Here is a 21,471-nt window from a genome sequence, read left to right on the forward strand (position 1 = left end):
ACCCTTGTTTTTGAAAATGGACTTTTTTTTCCTATGAAAATAAGAGTCTTGTACACGATCAAATGCAATGTCGTGATGAAGCAATTATTGGTACAAAAACTGATTTTAACATATCATATCTTTTTTTGTTCTTATGTGTAAAATTAAAAAATCAAGAGTTTTTAGGCTTGGGTTCACCACTGAACATTTCTGATTGTTTTATTGCCAAGAGAAAATTCGAGTCTGTGTTTCTTGAAGTGATTAATTTGTCCAAGGGTGTTAATTCCATCATCTTTGATGGCAAAGACAAAGCTTTGTGCGCTTGGTTATATCCTCGCTTTTTTTTTTTTTGTAAAGATGCACCACTAAGACAACAAGCGATAGCGCGGATAAGATAGTGGAGGATTGCAAAAACGGATGTCAGCCGAGCACGGCTGCAGGCGCTGAATTTACAGTGTGTCGCAATGCACCCCAGCCTAGCGCAGCGCCAACATCCAAGACGTCGTCGTGGCCGCCCGCCTGCTGGCTGTTACGCTGAGGGAAAAACGCAAAAACAATCAAGTGTCTCAGGGCAGTTATACATCGGCATGCGCTGCCCCCTTTTGGCTTGGATGACTTCACTTACATGCATGAAAAAAATCGCCTTATTATACTTTGCAGTTTCTTTTTTTCAAGAAAAAATTACTATAGATGGTCCATTTGTGAAAAAATATACATGCAATATATACAGTATGCATCGTCGTTTTTGAGGAAAAATTGGCTTATTATGCGTGGTTATTTTTTCGTATTATTTCATTCATATTTTTTGTTTATTTTGCTATTAATGGGTGATTTTTTTGGTTCACTATGGAAGGGCATTTTTGGTGAAAAAACGCTTTACTGTACATTGTCGTTTCTTTTTTTTTCAATTACCATACATGGTTCTTTTGTGGAAAAATTTACATACAATTTACATTCTCGAGAAAAAAAACACCGTCTTGCTATACATGTTCACTTTTAGTCAAGAAAAAACATTACTATACATACGTACATGGTCGTCTTGCAGAAAAAAACTTCCTACTCTGCGGGGTCATTTTTTTTAAATGCCTTCCTATACAAGTTTATTTATTTTTTTTAAAAAGAAAACCCACACCTTACTATATAAGTAGTTGTTTGCGAAAAAAAAGTGTCAGGTTCACATTTGTAAGAAACTATGGTAAAATGGAGAATTTTTTTTCAATTTTTTTTCCAGCTCATGAATGAGGAGAACGGAGAAGGACTGCACAAGTACAATTATTTTGCTCTCTAAAGCAGCTTCTCCGTACCCTCTCTTTTAATTTGATTCAGAGCTCCCTAGTTACATGAAGGTAGCCACTCTAGAAAGAAAAAAAAAATGACAGCAACCTTCTCATCGCAAAGCATTTCTTCATTGCAAGCAGTTATATTTATCGTAATTACTATTTTTGAAATTATTCCGATAAAAAAGGCAAAGTGATCTTAAACTGCTCGTTGTTGGCGTCTCTTTGGCGCTCTCATTTGGTCACCAAAAGAATAGCGACAAACTTCCCCTATTTTCTTTCAATAAGTCAGCAGGTGAGCGCCGATCGCTCCGGCGGCGCTCTGATCTCGTTGAGTGGAAACGGCTGCGGCGCTCGCCGGCCCGCACGAGTCGTTATTGATGGAGTGCGGTCGCGATGGCACAAATCGTTGGGCTGCATCGAGCCGGCAGCGGACGCCGCCCGCCCGCGGGCTTCCGCCATCCATCTCCCGATTGCAACGCAAAGCTTGTTACTCCACTTGTTTCCAAAACAAAACCAGACTCGGTTACCAGACTAAGTGGCTTGACTCTCATTTAAAGCCTGAATGAAAGTATTTTGAGCCCTACCCGTAGTGTGAAAGACGACCATGAACTTGAAACACAACTTTTACTTGCCAGGCTTAAAAAAATACCTAAATTCTTCACTGAACTGAAACCCTAACCCAGAAACCCAGACCCTTGTCCAGAAATTTGATGTGAAACTCAAAACCTGCCTTGAAAGTTTACTTTGAAGCTCTAACTCTGTTTGTAAACCCTCCTTGTAGCCGATGTGGCATTCTAGTTAAAAGTAAAATAAAAACATCACTCATGAAAAAGAAGGAGGAAGAGGACGGGGAATGCCCGCCCAACATCAACTTGCTTTCAGGTTGCAAGAGATAATTTGCTCCCTGGGGGAGGTCCATGAGAGCTTCTCGTCAAAGCCATTCGAGTTTTTCCCGCAGGAAAACGCCGTAGCGTTGAAATATATATATGGCTAGATATATTCAAAACAAACTGATGCAGAGATGCAAACACAGCTGGAGGCTCGGTTGTCAGTCGTGAAAATGTCAGCGGATCTCCTTCATCTTTCCAGGATTCCATGATTTGGAATGGAAACTTTCACATGATTTCTTTTAAATAAAAAATATATATGTGAAGATTGGGCTGCATTTTGTCAGTTCACTAAATGTCATCCATCTTAACATGCTATGTTGAACCACAAAACCGTTTTGACGATACAAGGAGTGACCAATGAGTGCTTTGCATTTATGTGGTAAGCTAAACTTGAGCTTCTGTGATAAGCAAGCTCCTACTTACAAAGAATGCATGTCGCTCTACTTTCATCAAAAAAGAGTTTTGCTATTCCTCGCTACATTAGCATCTTTGTACCTATTGTTAGCTGTGGCTGCAGTCACAGCTGGGTGCTTTGCATTGATGTGATGAGCTAAACTTGATATTTCTTGTGGTTTTACTTGGGGAAATCCACAAGTTCCCTCCACCTGTGTTTCCATGTTTAGCTTGATTTCTCGGTGGCCCTTGGGCAGCATTGCTTTTGCCGTCCGTCACGCCCAGCTGGCTTTCATTTGCATTCGCTCAGTTCAGTCCACTTTATGTGACCTTATGTTTTCTTTAGAAGCTCTTGGGAAGAAAATCTCCATGCTTGAAGGCTCACTTTACATCAGGGATTTATATGTTACACTTGAGCTGTTTTTTTTTGTTTTTTCTCTGTGTGGTGCTCCTCAAGGGACTCACTTATTTAGGTCCGTGTTTATGTGAATTTCCAGGTATGTTTCCCAGTAGTTCCTGAGTGGTACATCCAAATTTTGAAAAACCCGTTAGGACACAGGTGTCAAACTCAAGGCCTGGGGGCCAGTTCTGGGCCGCCACATGATTTCATGCGGCCCTCAAAATGACAAGTTTTTGGCTAAAAATGCCAAGTTTGCAAGTTGTCTTCCACTTTTAAACGTTTCTTAATAAACAAGCACCTTTTTTTTATTACCTGTTCCTCTTGAACAGTTTTCCTGGCCTCTAATTTCCAAACTAGGTAAATGTGTGACGATCATATTTGAAACGTATTTGACTTTAGTCATAATGGCCCTACAACGTGGCCTACAATAAAAATTAGTTTGACACCCTTGCGTAGTGGGGAAAAGTAAATGACCAAAAATGGACATTCAAAAATTTACAGCTCATATTCTGTACATCCTTGCATATGACTGCAATAGACATTTTTGTAGGTCTCGTGCCTACAAACTTCCATAGAGCGCGATGATAGATACAACTGAAGCTGCTTCCATAAAAAAAAACTATTGGGGGCGCTACTGAGCCATTTTGTGGTAATTGTGCAAGAATTGAATAAGAATTAAATGATTTTGCCAGGCCTTATCATTGTGTAAAGTTTCACGCGTTTCCATGCATGTTAAGACACTCAAAACTAGCTTTGTTTTGGCGAATAACTTGTCGCCATGGCAACGGTGTTTTGACATCATTACGGTCTAAACACTCGTGCGAGAAAATGGGAGGTAAATCGGGTTAAATCACTAAGTAAACTGCATTATTTCTGGTGCAATGTTGAGGGAGGAAGGTCTCGCATTTAGAAAAAAAGAATTCATGTCCTTATATAGTCAACAGGAAGTTCAACTAGCATGCACGCTGCATACAAATGCAACTTTTTTGCGCAAAAAGAATCACTTGCACTCTTTGCGTTTTGGTCCAAAGCTAATGATAGAAAGCCCAATCGGAAAATTCCCTCGCGTGGTTACCCGCGTCTTTCCACTGGACTATTTGAGGAAGATCTGAGTGATGTGGGCAAAGTCCGGCACTCGCTAATGTGGTGGGAAGGAAGGCCAGTTTTTTTTTTTTTTCTGCTCTTCTGGCTCCTCTCGCGGCTGACCCACTTCTCTAATTGGATGCCGCCCGCCATACCGCAAAAAAAAACCACAAAACGATTCCCTGTAAATACACAGCACAGTCTGGATTTGCCATATTAAGTTAAATGCTAGCTCATTGTGGCATTTAAAGGGATAGTCCGTGTTTAGCTTTAATAAATTAGTATTTTTGTCTTTATTTAACTCTTTATTTACCAGTCACTTTTCAACACTTTAACCTAACGTGAAAATATTTAGAAAAAAATATACACATGGTATCGATTGTCCGAACTCTTAAAAACGTAAAATTACGTCTTTGGGATTGAATGAGTTAATTTCTTAAGGGAATTGTTTTTCACGTGCGATGAATACTTGAAAACAATTTTCTTGTGCCTACATCGGGGAAAAACAAGTGGCCCGCGGCGTGAGTTTGATGTTTCTTCAGCCGCGCCAGGAAACGCGACCCCGGCGAAGGCCGTCACTCGGGAAAAGTCGGAAAAAGCTTGACGAACAAGTCAGCGCCACACCTGACACCTCCATTAACGACCCGGTTGACGGGGCGCGCCGTCACCTGCGATTCCATCCGGGGTCGTCACGGTGACAGGCAGTGGCAGGCCGGGGCCACGGCCTACCCCTCCCCCCAAGTCCCGCCCCCTCAACCTCACTCAGCATCTTAGCTGTCAGGGGCCGGAATGTTGCCACCGTGGTGCTGGCAGCAGCAAAAAGAAGATGAAGGTCTTAACAGCGCCGATCTGCCACTGTCAGGACTTCACTTCACTTTGCTACCTCCCCCAGGGAGCTTTTGTTTTGTTTTTGCTTTGCCGCGTGCAAGTCTCACTCCCAAAAATGATTACGGTCCCATCGGTATGTGGACCCTGCAGTGGATTTTTTTTTGGATTTCGGCAAGATCAGTAAACAAATAGTTTTGGGGGGGGGGGGTTCTTTGTTTTTGAAGCTTAACAAAGAAGTCTGGTGGTCTGTAAGAGTGCAGGGACAAGTGAAAGAGAAGATTCTTAAAGCTATCAAGGGAGGAACTTCAAAAATCCAGGAAAAGGAAAGACAATATACAATGTTACCCTTATGTAACTCATTCACTGCCAATGACGGCTATAGACGTCCAAGATCCATTTTTACTGGGCTGGCAGTAATGAGTAAAATATTTGATTTGTCACTTTACATATATCAAAGAATGATAATGCGTTAGTTGAAACAAACAACAATAATTTTCCAGATGAACATTGAACTCGTTCACTGCCAATGACGGCTATAGTCGTTAAAGATTAATTTTTACTGGGCTGGCAGAAATGATATTATTTATTAATGTAAAGACTTTAGGAGCATGTTTTATTATTCTTTACATAATGTGCTTTTAATTCCATGATTTTTATGCACTAATGTCATTCTAATATGCACGTTACAGTTTTGAAATAATTTATTAATATTATTAATTTAAAGGGATTCAGGAACATTTAGGGGGGCCTTGGAACAAATTAGGCTATTTACATTTAAAAAGTGTCTCACAAGCATTACAAAACGACTTTTGGAACAAATGATTTTTCTTGAATTGCCACTGTATATGTTCTTACGATATTTGAATGCCTTCAACCTCTGGAGTCATTCTTTTCAAAACCAATTACAAAAACGGTTACATCAAACAAAATACACTATTTGAAGACTCCATATTGGGAGGAGGCGGGGGGGGGGGGGGGGGGGTGACCATCAGTCAATCTATACTTTTTTTCTTATTTCAGAATGGAAAAATTACTTAGTATAATTGCTCGTGTATATAGATAGACATGGATGTTTTCTATTGGAGTTGTCATGTCTCCTGCAGCTTTAATGAATCACAAGCATGATGACCTAATCACAGGCACGGTGACCTCATCACAGGATGGAACAGCACGGGGTCTGTCGCCATGTTCTTGGGAATGAACTTAGCAGTGATTGCGCAGACTGATAATATATGGACTTGCACCTACATCCCCCACTATCAGAAAGTGATTATCTTTCTGCCATAATGTCTCCCTTAACCTTTTGTAGCAGAAAGTGCTTTTGTAACTAAGGCCAACCCTAACGAATAAAAGAGGAGCCCTCCTTGTAAATAATAGCACTTTTTCTTCCTTCTTGTTTTTTGCTTTAGGTTGCCTGAACCCGACAATAAGTTTGGTCACTGTAAACTGATTTGATGTTGTGCACTAGCGGAAATCCTTTGACTTTTGATCATATGACAGTCGCTCATCAAAAACAGGCAAAAACAGGCTTTTTATCACAGAATTTTTTTTTTTTTTTTTTTTTGGGGGGGGGGGGGGGGGGGGGGTACATGGCAGCCTGAGGTAATGTCAGCAATCACGACGGTAAACTTCAAGCAGGGCGCAAACCTTGCTTGTGCGTTGACCCGGAACTTCTAAAGCTGCCTCTCCCAATGTTCCCAAACAAGCAGAATTATGTCATCACGATTGTTGCCTTGCTTTTCTGCCGTCACCTTGTGTGCGGGGCGAGCTCTTTTGTCTTTTTTTTTTGGACCATTGTCACCACGGTAACCTTTATTTCAACTTCAATCGCACATATTTTACACTAACGCGCCGACTACCACTTTCTGTTGTCTTTCTCTTTCTTTCCGCAGTCTTTTGGGTGGGCGATGTATTGATTGGAGATCTAACAAACGACGTATCGATCGATTGTTCTTCTGATTGCGGGACAGGACTATTATACGTTTGCTTGTCCAAGCGTGCAGCTGCGAGTCTTTTTATGATGTTTGCGCTTCCCATACGCTTAGACCCGCTGAGCCAATCCCAGCGCAGTGGCCTGTTGCCATAGCGACTACCTGTTAATATTCCGGCAGAGTTTTCTCACCGGTGAGGGTAGGCGTTTTGACGGGATTGCCGCACTCCTCCTGGAGAGAATCGATTTCTGCGGCTGGAGAGGAGAAAGGCCGCAAGTCGCTCGTCATCAAGAAGGTGGATCAATGTGACCTCATTGACCTTGACAAGGATTATCGCCACGGTAATCCCCCTGTAAAAGGAATTCCGCCTTTTTGTGTGAGTGTTCAAAGGTGAACTACCGCAGTGGGCCTTTCACAGGGAATTGGCCCGCCATCAAAGAGAAGCTCGGGGAAAAGCACATTATACCCTTCTGCTTGATCCTCACACCAATGACAAAGAAAAAATTCACTCCCTGAAGCCACTTTGACTTAGCCTACTTCTCAGAGTACAAGTCGCCCAATTTGGGCGAATTTTGCAAAAGTCTATCCCTGACTTAAGTGCTTACATAGGTTGGGAGTTCTCAAACTTTTTGGAGTCAGGGACCCCCTTTAGAAAGCAAATTTTCCAAAGAAACCCATTGCAAATATTTGCAAGCATTGAAGAAATTTCCCTTTTTATTCACCAACTGATTCAATTTGAAAAGTTTACTTATATACAGCTATGCTGAAGTTTAGAAAATAAAAACTGGAAATTGCCAAATTGGTCCTAATGTATAGTCAAAATCAGCAATGTAAAATAAAATCCCGCTTCAGATTTGCTAGCGGCAAGCAATTGTAGACACAAAACACATTTTGACAAATTTCAAAATGATTATTTTCAATGCCAGGAATGTATTTTTGTGTTTATTTTAAAGAGTATGGAAATTCAATCCCAGATGCTTAACTACATTAAGGACATTGCTTTCCAGATACAGTGGGCCCCCGTGTTACGACATTAATCCATTCCGCGGTTGGGGTCGTAAGGCGATTTTGTCGTATGTTAAATAGCTAATGCGTTTTGAACCCCAGGTAAAAATATCAAAAGTGTACATACATATTAAAAATTGGTACCAAAATAGTATAGTAAGTAAATATAGAAAGTAGAGAGTAAAATATAGAAAGGATTTATTTTCCTTTGAGTGGGTCTTGTTATGCTCATACCCTAGTAAAGGTAGCCTAGCCTAGGCTAGCTTTGTATTTCTTGATTATCTCCAGCTTCGTTTACATATAAATCATCTTCTTACTTTTCTTTTTAACATCACTAGCGATTTTAGGACCCATGGCTAACCCTTTCAACTTTGAATTAAGCAGTAAAATGCACATAAATACGCTTTTGTAACCACTCACAATCGAGCAAAGCTTTCCTGTTCCGCCATTTTAAACAAGTGAGGCCGACCAATAGCAGATCAGCATTGAAGTCACGCGTTGCATGGAAGCAGTTAGATGACAAAAGTAAATAAGTGCAATTACCTAAAAACGTCAGCGGATGGAGGCAAAACAACACAAATACAGTGATCCCCCCCTACTTCGCTGTTAATGGGGGGTGTCGACCCCCCGCGAAGTCTGAAACCCACGAAGTAGGGTACCAGTTCCTAGGTTTCTATGTATGCCCCAATATAGCCGCAGTAACCATAAACAATCCTTTTTTTTTGTATTTTTTTGCGTATTTTATTTCCTTTCTCCTATTATTCAACATTACATTATCCTTATTAACATTATTAACATTACTGTATATTCATTAAATAACAAATATTACTTAGTTTGTTGAGAATTTGTTCTCAGGACTGGTTATCTGCACCAAGACTCCGGTGAAAGAGTACGCAAGTCATCACGTTGAACATTTATTTTGGCTCATGTATGGTATATCATATAGTATCTGTTGAGTAATAAATCAACAACAATCTTAAAGTCAGTAAACTAACATATATACACTTAATCTATGAATTGACTGTATTTTTAGCCGACATTAGCGGGTTAGCAACAACTAACAACTGCTAACTATAAAGCGCAACCTCTACACAAACGAACACATAAACAGAATAAACAGTCATCGCTTACTAAACATAGGCAGTAGCGTGCGTTATCAACATAAATGATAATAAACTATAAATATGAGTTTACGTTGTCAGTCCCTACGTCACCGTAACTAGCCGAATGACGCACAGTGAACGTAAAACAGGAAACGGAAATGCAACGCGACCTGACAAATTAAAAGCATGCATTTCAAAATAAGATTAAAAAAAAGTCATGAGCTCTAACGCTTGAGGAATTCTTAATTACTTAATTACTTAATTACTTATTTGATGAATACAGTACTGTATAAAGTACTTTTTTGCTTTTTTCAATTTTTTCCATTTTTGCGCATTCTTTTAATTATTTTTAATTTGAAATATTTTTAATTTTTCCTGGAAAAACCTGCAAAGTACTGAGACTGCGATATCTGAGACCGCGAAGTAGGAGACATCACTGTACAGCCAACTTCCTAGGGTCATGACAGTTGTTTTGGTCACATAACCGGGAACCTGTCATAAAGAGGGAATGAAAAAACTCTATTCCACGTCGTAACATTAAAATAACGTAAATCAGGGACGTTGTTACACAGGGGTCCACTGTACTTAGTTATTAAATCAATACGTAAGTATCTGGGATTGAATGTTTCAACTCTTAAAAAAAAAAAAATAACATTGAATGAGTCAAACTGATTGACTTGATTGTTTTATTGAAGGGTAATGAATACTTTCACATTTGATTATAAAATAACATGAAATTAACACGTATGTTTTTATGAATAACCCAAATGATTTCACGGACCCTCTGCAGTCAGACCACAGACCCCAGTTTGAGAACCACAAATAGTCCTCAGGCATCCACAATCGTATTTGGGCGCCGCACGACTTTCCTCCAAGTTTCATATACTTCGATGTGGGAATGTTTCTTTGGTCAGGTCTCGCTGGGACTTTCCAGAAAGAGCTTGCCGGAATTCCCGCCGCGTGCGTTTGCCAGCCGCGTTCCTCGCCGAATTCCAGTCTCACATTTGGGGATTGACTCCAAAAGTTGTTTACTGCGCACTTCTCCCCAAGACGACAAGTAAATGCTTACGTTTGTACAGGGATGAATTTCTGGAGACGTTGATAGGAAACATTCTATAAACTGCACAGCTTGACGGAATCAAAAGTGTTTGATGGTGTTAAGCTTCAGATATGAACTTGCCTTGTTTGCTAATCAGAACTTCCTGATGTACCCTGGGAGTTTTTGTACTCTTTCATTCCATAAAAAAAGGTTCCATTTTGCTATTTTATATCTTTACATACTTGCGACGTCGTCGTTCCGTCAGCTGCGTCCTTCTTTATCGTTCGCTGGAGTTTTTGAGTTTCCCCGTTGGCTCCTTTTCGCTAATGTCGCTTTTTGTCGCTGTCTTTGAAGTTTGAAAGATCAAGAAACCCAAAAAGTATTTGAATGATCTGGCCTCACAATTTCATAACAGTTGTTCCCGACCTTGTTCCTGCAGGTGTGTTGAGCCTCCCCGAGAGTCTCAACCTCCACCGGGATCAGCAGCAGCGTTCCGGTCAAGGCCAAGGTCACGGCTGCTACACTCAAGCAGAAGTGCGAACTCTGGAGCAGTCGCTGCTCGCCACGCGAGTGGGAAGCATCGCCGAGCTGAGTGAGTAAATTTTCCATTTGGTTTAGGTTGTCTAGTTGACGAAAATTTGAAACGTTTTATTCGAATTTCACTTGACAAGATCTCAAAACATTTGAGTCAAATTTCAGGCGTTTTATTCAATACATGCCAAATTAACAAGGGTGTCAGCGGATTTTTCACCAACCTGGCCTTATTATTACCAGACTTGTGCTGAGTTTGAAAGGGTCGTCGCGTCGTCAAATATCAAAATATTTTCACTTTCAATGCCCTCAAAATGTTCAATGGCATCAGCCCTATTCATAAATACACTCAACAAAAACATGACATTAAGGCTGGTTGGATGTACTGCCATGTTCTCTGGACAAATGAACATTCAATGCGCAAGCAAAAAATCTGGTTGACATTCCCACTGTCAGCTTGCCAATTGAGACAATAAATAAATATATATATACATTACAACGTCCCTGACTTACGTTATTTTCATGTTGCAACGTGGAGTAATGAGTTTTTTCATCCCCTCTTTATGACATTTTTCTAAATTTGCAACTGTCATGACCCCAGGGGCTTGGCTGTATTTGTGTTGTTTCGTCTCCATCTGCAGGCGATTTTAAGTAATTACACTTATTGCCTGTTGCCGTCCCTGCAAAACGTCACAACAATTTTGGTCTACTATTGGTCAGCGTCTCCTCACAGAGATGCTGGTCTGCTATTGGTCGGCCTCACTTGCTTCAAAATGGCGGAACGGTAAAGCTTTGTTCGATTGTGAGTGGCTACAAAAGCGTCTTTATAGTGCATTTTACTCCTTAATTCAAAGTTGAAAGGGTTAGCCATGGGTCCCAAGATTGCTAGTGATGTTAAAGAGATGATTTATATGGAAATAATGCTGGAGATAACCCCGGGAATATGGGCATAACAAGCGCCACACCAAACAAATTCGCCTTATGACCCCAACGGATTAATGTCGTAACACGGGGGCCCACTGTATCTGGAAAGCAATGTCCTTAATGTAGTTAAGTATCTGGGATTGAATTTCCGTACTCATAAAAAAAAAAAAGCAAAAATTTCGGATTGTATACATGTATATTATATCTACGTAGCACTTACTATATATACTATTTTGGTACCAATTTTTAATATGTGTGTACAATTTTGATGTTTTTACCTGGGGTTCTCAATGCTTAACACTGGGACCCACTAATATATATATATATATATATATATATATATATATATATATATATATATATATATATATATATATATATATATATTAGTATGATGATTCTTTGCACACAAATCATTTTGTATTGAATCGTTCGGAATCGGAGACCCCATAATCGGAATCGGATAAAATGAGGCAGTCAGATTCCCACCCCTACTGGTGAGTATCACGTACTCGTCGATGAGATTCAGGAGATGAATGGAGTTTTTTTCGCACGTGGAGTGCTTTTAGGACAGCGCGTCTTCTCCATCATTCGGATGGAGCGTTGGGCTTATAATGGCTTTTTCTAATGGAGAGCGTCATGAGATTCACCGGCATGCATAGCCTTTCATCTATTTTTTATTATCTTCGACTTTATACGCTGCCAGGCTTCATTTTTCCCGCGGTGACACATTGGAAACGAATGGGGATGTAGAACCGAATGGAAGTTGCGAGTAGCCTGCGCTAATGTCGAGAAGTGACATTTGGAGTTGAGTTATTTCACTTTCCGTTTTTAGAGCCTGTCACCAAACTTTGCCGCCTTATTCTATCCACGCAAAACTCAAATTTGGGGTAATTCTGCTTTCGTCTTGGTCAACGTTGGAGTTCCTAAGTGGTCTTGGTCTGGATTTGGGAACAAAACGAAAATTGCTTGTGGATACTGACTTTTTACAGGGAAGTGAGCTTTATTTTCCATGTTATTTTGTACGAAATTCATTGTTTTGAAGTGTGAAATACAGAAAAACTGGAATATTCCGCTGCCAAAGTTTATTTTGCATTTTTGATTTCTCATTTCTCGGACTATGGCGTTAAAAAAAAATTTTGAGAGAGGATATTTTGGTCGCATGGTTTGTCTATGTACAATGGGAAAAAAAAAAAAAAATTGTCGAAAAATTGAGATAACAAATATGCAAAACTTAGCATACCAAGGCTCCTTTTTTTTTTTGTAGAGCAGTTTTGTGAATCATCATTTGAGGAGCAATTTTCTAATTTTGTGGACTTGACCATACTGCAGAAAATTTGCTCGTGGATGACTTCACCTGAAATGACAAAACAAAATGGCTTCCCCTTTGTGTCTTTTTGGCCGTCCTTCTTGAGCATCTCCTCATGATGACCATTGCGAAGTGAATTTTTAAGATTTTTGTTTCTGCTCTAACCTGTGCTTCATTATCGAAATATTAGGCTTGGCGTTTATGAGATGTTTATGTATGTAAACATAGCAATTAGCATGATTTAGCCCTTGTGCAGTATTTTGACCATTTTTGGTCATTTTCTGTCACATCATTCTAGCACGCCCCTGCTAGTATGAGTGGTTTCAACTTTGACATGTGGCCACCATTTGGGTGGAATTTCAGCTCCCTGGTGTAATTTTTTAATGCTTGATGTAAAATGCGTTTCATGTCAGGGTCAAAAGATTGGACAAAATACCGCACATTGGTCAAAAATTCAGCCGAAGACCGTTTGACTTGGAAATGTGAAATTTGGTAGGAATGTCTATCAGGAGAAGCGTCCCAAAAAAGTCTCAGGCAGCCATGCTTGAAAATACTCAGGATGTCTGCCACGTTCGTCAGAAAGGAGTGACAAGAATGGTGGAAAAATACTGTGCGAAGCTATAAAATATTTAAATTTGCATTCTTTCAGCGTGCCTTCAGTTTTACTGGATAAAGGTTTTTGTTTTGGCGGGTGTCCTAAAGACGGCCTTGCAGGAACGAGACAGGCGGCGACCATTCGGTGGCCTCGCTTGCCAGGAATTCACTTAAAGCAATGAATCCATTCATCTCAAACGAGAATGTCCTCGTTTTTCCTGGACAGGAACGGTCTTCCGTCTTTTGTCTGATGAGGACACCGCTGACCGACTCGGAATAAAAATAGAAAGAATGAATTCTTCATTTATTATGCATGTATATTCTACGTTTTGTCAGTATACAGTACAAAGTGATGAGTCTGCTTCCTTGTATTTTTTTTTTTTTTGGCTTAGCTAGCCCCCCCCCCCCCCTCCCCAAAAAAAAAAAAAAACCTTCAAATTAAAAACAAGCAACGACAGCAGAAGAATTAATGAAGCAGCACAAAGGCGCTTCATCAAGGGAGACATTAGCGGTTTGTCTCGTTAAAAATCAAAGTTGTTATTTGTAGGCACCCCCCCCCCCCCCCCCCCCCCCCCCCCCCAGCTCGCCAAGCTTGGACGCTTTCCAGAATCTCCCTCTTTTGTTTTGTCCTCTTTATCTTCATGTCGGGCTGGCTTCCTGGAAAGAAGGCGCGACTGACAACCTTCAACAATTCCAAAAGAATTAAAAAAAAAAAAAAACAAATGCAGCTAACCTCACCTTCTGGAAGCCTTCCTTTGCGCCAAAATCACATATGTCATATCTACATATTACCTGCAAACTTCCAATTTCATTGAGATATTGCCAGAAAGGAAATATCTTGTTTATAACAGAAAATATATTTTATTACCCCCTTGCGCAATATTTTTACCATTTTTGGTCATTTTCTTTCACATCGTATTTTGGCCAAGGGATGCCACACTCCTGCTAGTGTGATAAACTAAGTGGTCGTGCTATGCTGAACTTTGACATGTTGTCACCACCTGGGTGAAATTTCAGCTCCCTGGTGTCATCATTCAATGCTTTCCCTTTGATGTGAAATTTCTTTGATGTGAAATTTTCACAGAGATAAGGTTACGTGAGGTTGTGATTCCGGTTGTGGTTCCGATTGCAGGCGACTTGGTGTCGCGGGCCATGCACCACCTGCAACCGCTGCACATCAAGAACTCCAGCAACGACAGCCCGCTCCACCAGCAGCACCACACGGGGGTCAACTCGGGCACTGCGGCCTGCGCCGGCATCCACTGGGAGCCTGAGGCGCTCTACACCTTATGTTACTTCATGCACTGTCCGCAGATAGAATGGGAAAACCCCAACGTGGAGCCCCCCAAGGTCACACTGCACACTGAGAGGTACATGCCATTTTTGGGATTTTAATTAAGATTATGAGGTTTGGCCCTAGTTACAAAAGCACTTGCTCCCCTGAAAGATTAGAGATATTCTGACAGCAAGTTAACAATCAGTTTCTGATAGTGGTGGATGTAGATGCAAGTCCATACGCTATCAGTCCATGCAATCACTGCTATCATCTTTCCCAGGAACATGGACAGACCCCGGACTGTTCCATCCTGTGATTAGGTGCTTGTGTTAAATTGTCACGCCTGTGATTATGTTTTTGGGTCATCATGCCTGTGATTGATTACAGCTGCAGGAAACATGACAACAGAAAATATCCATGATAGATGTTGTAGAAACAAATATGGGATAACCTATAAACAGATATTCTTACAATAACTGTATCATATAAAAGTATTTGAAGATAAAAAAAAAAAATCCAGAAAAAAAATCTAATGTAATTCAATTTTACAGAAGTAGAGTAAATGTGGTGGACTCAGGCATTTCCAATCCATTTATAATTTTTTTCCTTTTTTATTCGGGCAGGTGTCAACATTCATTGTTTGGTTACTGACATTTTTGCATTGTTGAACTTGTTTGTGTCGCTTCCATTTGAAATGTCGAAATCCTTCCCATCGAAGAAAAGAGAAGCAGAATGCAGGAGCGTAAAATGAATCGAAAATGAGGAAAAATGGAAGGCCGTGATGACGGGCGATGCCAGATGAGGCCCGGCTTACTTTCGGCCTGACCTCATTTGAACCCTGAATACCCAAATAGGAGCGCTAGCATGTTTTCCCAGTAGGCTTTCTGCTTGTTGCTAATTCTGACCTTTCACCCACTTTCGATCCAACTGTGCATTTCCAAATTTGCTCGTGAGCGTGCCGTTGAATATGTTTGTAAGAGGCTATTTCATCACGGTGAAGCGGGCGGCCATCTTTGTTTGGTGGTCTCCTCAGCAGATGCTCGCCACTGTCAATAATTTCTTGATGCGCTTCGGAGGTGTCATCATGTTGTTTTTGTTGTTAATAGCACACAGAGAATTAATTGTTGACAGCTGACGTCCCAGATGGCTAGTGGGAGATGCTAACCGTGCTAGTAGGCTTGCGCGTGTTTTTTGTTTGCCTCGACCCAAAGTTACGGTGGCCCTGAAGTGCAAATCACACAAACAAAAAATTTAGAAAATAAAAAAAAAGGCAAATAAAAAGTAAAAACAACTCACAAGAATGCGGGACACAAGAAAAAAGAAGCGCACAAGAAGGAAAGAGCACGCAAAAAAAAGCAAATAAAAAGAGCACAAAAGAAAAAAAGATACATGCAAGACAATAGAAGCAAACAATAAAAAAGATCAAACAAGAGGCACAAAAGAAAAAAGAAGCACGCAAGAGAAAAGACACGGGCAATAAAAAAGAGCACGCAAAAAATGAAGCACAAAAGAAAAAACAAAGACGCAAACAAAAAAATGAGCACAGTACAAAGCAGCACAGAAGAAAAAAGAAGCAAACAACAAAAAAGAAGCATGAAAGACAAATTCAAGAACCTGAGAAAAAGCGTATAATGAGATTTTTTTTTTGTCCAAAAAAGGAAACATATACGGCAAAAAATCCACAAGAAAAGAAGATTTTTAATTAATTGAAAAAATATTAGCTTGAATTGAGGCTCAAACGAGAAAAAAAAACAAAAACGCTTAATTTAAGCTACATCTAAAAAAATGCTACGAAGCCTTTTTAAATAAAAATGACTTTATTAAAATGAATCATTTGCTTGAATTTGATTTGGAACTTGGTTCTGAATTTTGAATTTTGTGCACTCAGATTGGTTTTAAAACCATTAGAAAAGTCTTAAATTCGGTTTTCTAGGCTATGATCAATATTTTTACCCCATCGGCAGATGTCTTTTTCCTCAAAACAAGAAAATGAGCGAAATCTATTATTTTTCCTTTTTTTTCTTTTGTCCCAACATTTTTTTCTGTGCATGTATTACCTAAACTTCTCTAATTTGTTTATCGCGGCCAGCATATTTACTGTTCAGCAGGAAATGGTCCAAAACGTACTAAAAATTTCAACATTTTTGGACACAAGGGTTACCAGATAGTAGCATGCACCATCAATTTTTATTTTTTTTGAATTTTTTCAGAGGAAATTCAAGACTTTAATTCATGCCTTATGGAAGTGAAAACACCGTACAATATGAAAAAAAAAAAAAAAAAAAACACAGAGCGCAAATATGTGTTGAGATACATGACAAGCTCACTGCATTCTTTTGATGGAAGGCCGCTCGTAAGAGTTTTAGCATCTCTGGCACAAAGTCTAAATCTATTTTATCACCATCCATGGGACTTTATAGAGAAGCATAATGAGGAAGTCGATACGGGTAACGTGATTTAGATCCGGTATTGACGCCCCCCCCAGGCCGTTCCTTGCGATGCCGCCGTTGATGGAGTGGATTCGGGTGGCGGTGGCGCACGCCGAGCACCGCCGCAGCCCGGCGGTGGACAGCGACGACGTGCGGCAGGCCGCCCGCCTTATGCTGCCCGGCGTCGACTGCGAGCCCAGACAGATCAAGTGAGCCCTCGCCGCACCGATAACGGTTCATATACAAGCATGCTAAGTCGCTAGGTGCCAGTAGCGGAAGGTTACTGACGTGTCCAATCAGAAAAAACTCCCGCCTCTGATGTCACCGGTATCCGCAGCAGAGGACTCGCGTATGAAACACAATGAGATGTATTGTCAGCTTAACTACCACTTTAGAAAGCAGTTCCTTTATGTTCCAATTCATTTGCTCTTTATTTGAAAAGATGTCACAGGTATCCGCAGCAGAGGAGGACTCGCGTATGATACAAAATGAGATGTAATGTCAGCCGAACTACCAATTTAGAAATCAGTTCCTTCATGTTCCAATTCATTTGCTCTTCATTTGAAAAGACGTCACCGGTATCCGCAGCAGAGGAGGACTCGCATATGATACACAATGAGATGTATTATCAGCCTAACTACCACTTTAGAAATCAGTTCCTTCATATTCCAATTAATTTGCTCTTCATTTGAAAAGACGTCACCGGTATCCGCAGCAGAGGAGGACTCGCGTATGATACACAATGAGATGTATTGTCAGCCTAACTACCACTTAAGAAATCAGTCCCCTCATGTTCCAATTAATTTGCTCTCCATTTGAAAAGAAAAATGCTTGCGAACCCTCACATACTCCCACTTGAGAACCACTACTAAACAGGAATTATTACCGTACTGTGCGCAGAGCAGAAGATTGTTTGTGCGGCTCCCGCAAGATGGACGCCGCCTCCACAGAGGCCAAGTTCCTGCAGGACCTGGGTTTCCGCATGCTCAACTGCGGACGAACCGACCTCGTCAAGCAGGCCGTCAACCTGCTTGGACCCGACGGCATCAACAGCGTCAGCGAGCAGGTACTGTCTAAACCCTCGTCGAAAGTATATCAATTCAGGTGGTCTTTCTTGATGGAAAACTATAAACACTATAAACACCAACCGGATGCCAAATACTTTTTCAGTTAAGTACTCCCTAACCAGTGTGTGTGATTAGACTTTGGAGCAACATTTGTAGCCGTATTTGATTTAGATCCAGAAAATAATTCATGTGGCGGAAAATTGAATCGATAATGACAAAATAAATGCGCACGATGTTTCGCAAAGGATTCTGTCGCACAATTTATGTTCGCTGCTTCATGTTGCAATTAATTGCCTCTCAATTTGAAAAGAAACCTGTACTGCACCTGTCTCAGTATTAAAAAACATTTTATATATATATATATATATATATATATATATATATATATATATATATATATATATATATATATATATATATATATATAGTGTATTAAAATGTGCAATCCTGCTGCCCCCAAGTGGAAGGGTGGCCAGCATCATCTTCAGTCGTCCATCACTCATTTCTTTTGGCTTGTAGAGGATCATAATGAAAAGTCGAGAGCGCAAAGCATCTTCTGGTGGCTCGAGCCAATGTCGGCGCCGCCACGTCGCCGTCTCCCACACAACCAAGTGTTGCTTGAGCCGTCGTGCCGAGCAGAAGGCCCAGTTAACCCTTCGCCGCTGCACGTTCTCTTCTCTTGCCAATTTTGCTCCAAAAGCCACTTTGCACAATAGAAATATCAAACAATTACCTAAAAAAAATAAAAAAAGCCATCCCGTGTGCAAGCTGTGCTACGTAACGGTCATTCCCTTCGCCACTTATTCCCTCGCCACTTATTCGCCATTTGCACAATTCAACGAAAGAAGATTTGAATGTGCTGCAGCAGGACACAGTGCAGAGGGGATTTCGCTAAAGCAATGAGTCACTGGAGTGGCAGTGGGGGTGGGGGGGGGGGGGGGCATATAATCCAACGGAACAAAATTTTGGCTGATGCGCCATGTTTTGGAGGCCCTTGGAAAAAAAAATGGCACAAGTGCGAACCACCATGCCAACAGGAAGGCAAGAAAAGGGAAAAGGGAGAAAAAAGCTGTCTGAAATATATGAGTAAGAAAGTTCCTGCAAGTTTTTTTAACAAGGAAAATGTCAAAAGGAAAAAAGCCAAGACTTCACAGGAAGAAAAATCTACTTTAAAAAATATATAACTTATTTCAAAAGCATGCAGGAAAACATTCACCAGAAAAGGCTAAATTTTGTATTATTTTACATAGAAAAAAAAAAACAAAGCTCATATTGTACAACAGGAAAGTTGTAAATGTATTCAAATAAATACCAGCTTTAATTGAAAAGTGTCATTTTGAAAAAAAAAAACCCTATACCAACATTATATTATTATTTTTTAAATATTATATAATATTTCAGGTATAAATATTTTTAAAGTAATTGTGAAAGTTTGATAATTAATCATCGCATGATTAATTATTATTATTAATTAATATAATTAATAATTGCATTTTTCAACATCCATATTTTAAACCTTCAAAGCTTGTCACAGTTGTTTACATGTGTAAAATCTTGGACCTAATGTAAAACCTTAAAAGAAAAATATTTTAAAAATATTCAAGGAAAAATATTCAAAAACTGTTGTTGTAGCGTTATTTGATCCTTTAATAAAATTCTTTTATTTATTTTTTTTAATTCTTCAAAGACCCTGCTTTTGCTTTGACAGCCCTGATTTGTATTAAAAATAGTTTTTACAAGGGAAAAAAAAAAACATAGGTTACAAGAAAAAAAAAAAGTCACAATATGTCAAAATTGTATGGCTTCTATTGTAAAAAAAAAAGTGCTTGAATTGTACAAGTAAAAGGCATAATCTGCTAAGGGTTAAAAGTAAAACTGTAAAGAAAAAAATGCTTAATTTTATAAAATAAAAATCTTAATTAAAAAATAATAGTGGCATGAGAACAAACGTTAAAACAAGCCTATTTGTTTTTTTGTTCATTTTTTGTCATTGTATCTTTAATCCTTGTTTGTTCAATCTTTGATCTTTACATCAAAGGCATTGAAAGAAGCTACCAGGGAGCTGAAATTTCACCCAAATGGTGACCACGTTTCAAAGTTCAATGTGGCGTGACCACTTCATTATCGCTAAAATATCGTGAGCAGAGTGAATTTGTCCAAAAAATGGACATAATACTGCACAAGGGTCAAAAATTCAAATTCTAATTCCAGAACTGTTTTTGTTTATTCAGGGAATGACGCCCCTGATGTACGCATGTGTTCGCGGGGACGAGGCCATGGTCCAAATGCTTCTGGACGCCGGCGCTGACGTCAACGGCGAGGTGAGTGACTTAAGGCTAATATGCTTGCATCATGCTTGCATTTGCGCCGCTAAGGACGCAGCCCGCTCATCATATTGCCCGGCTGCTTTTGTTTGTTTTGCTGCTCATCAATAATACACGGGGCCATTCCTGGAGGGAATGTGTGACTCGCCGCCGCACATTTTACCAACAAGCACTTTCCCATCACATCACTTATTCAAAGCCACTCAAATTACTCACCATTTTGGGAAATTTAGCCCTCCAAAACAGTGAGCTATATTGCCCAAAAGCATTAAAAAGTATCAAAAAGTAATTCAAAATGTCAATTATCAATAAAAGAGACCGATGACAAAAACACAACCCGAGTCAAATCTTCCTTTGCTCGGCTCAAGTTAGATTCTTTGTCTCCGGTGTCTTTTATTGATAACTGACAGTTGACACAGTTGCATTAAAAAAAAACAAAAAAAAACAGGTTCCAAACACTTGTAAAATTTAGCAGACATTTCTAGACCTAAAGAAACGTGATCAAAAATCCAAGCCCAAAGACGCATTTAATTTATCGTGAGGCTTTAGACGCATGGTATGGTGTCGCCTGCAGTTAACTGGCTCGTCCTAACGTATTTTAACAATGCTACTCTTCTTAGCATTAGCTTCGTCCGCTCGCTAACACCATAAAATAACACGCCACTAAGTAGACGTAACCCTTGGCAACTCATCTTCTTCCTGCAACTGCTCTGCTTGTGGCGCCCCCCGCTGTTCGCTGTTAACCTTTGTCATGTGACTTCCCAGGTGCCCGCCCTGGTGCACGGGCACCCGTCCGTTTACCCCGACGCACGCGGCGGGACGGCGCTCACGTTCGCCGTCTTGCACGGACATGCGCCCGTCGTGCAGGTAGTGATGCACGTCCATGAAAAAAAACAAAAACAAAAGAAGAATACAGTTATTAATAAGCATTGGTTTTATGGATTTATGGGCATCATTGATTCATATTTGGGTACGGGCCAATAGGAGAGCAGGGGGAGTGAGAAAAAGATGAAATTCCAAGAAGTAATTTTGGAACCCGTGAAGTTGTGAAAATTTTTCTCAGATTTTCCAGACCCACGGAGTTAA

At 40.1% G+C, this 21,471-nt stretch overlaps 1 protein-coding gene across 2 annotated transcripts in view; it reads left to right on the plus strand.

Moving 5' to 3' along the window:
* The window catches only part of LOC148405712 (ankyrin repeat- and BTB/POZ domain-containing protein 3-A-like), a 49,157-nt gene that overhangs the window by 18,549 nt on the left and 9,137 nt on the right, over positions 1–21,471 (plus strand). The window contains exons 2-7 of one of the 2 annotated variants that reach the window (XM_088406803.1): positions 10,371–10,523; positions 14,422–14,659; positions 17,051–17,203; positions 17,895–18,060; positions 20,293–20,382; positions 21,151–21,252. In XM_088406803.1, coding sequence (XP_088262929.1) covers positions 10,371–10,523; positions 14,422–14,659; positions 17,051–17,203; positions 17,895–18,060; positions 20,293–20,382; positions 21,151–21,252 — 902 coding nt within the window. The remainder of the gene's footprint in view (positions 1–10,370; positions 10,524–14,421; positions 14,660–17,050; positions 17,204–17,894; positions 18,061–20,292; positions 20,383–21,150; positions 21,253–21,471) is intronic. The other variant, XM_088406804.1, reaches the window with a different exon arrangement.

The sequence above is a fragment of the Hippichthys cyanospilos genome, chromosome 22 (assembly GCF_059441005.1).
Source record: "Hippichthys cyanospilos isolate Australia breed blue-spotted pipefish chromosome 22, RoL_Hcya_1.0, whole genome shotgun sequence".
Classification (NCBI taxonomy): Eukaryota; Metazoa; Chordata; class Actinopteri; order Syngnathiformes; family Syngnathidae; genus Hippichthys; species Hippichthys cyanospilos.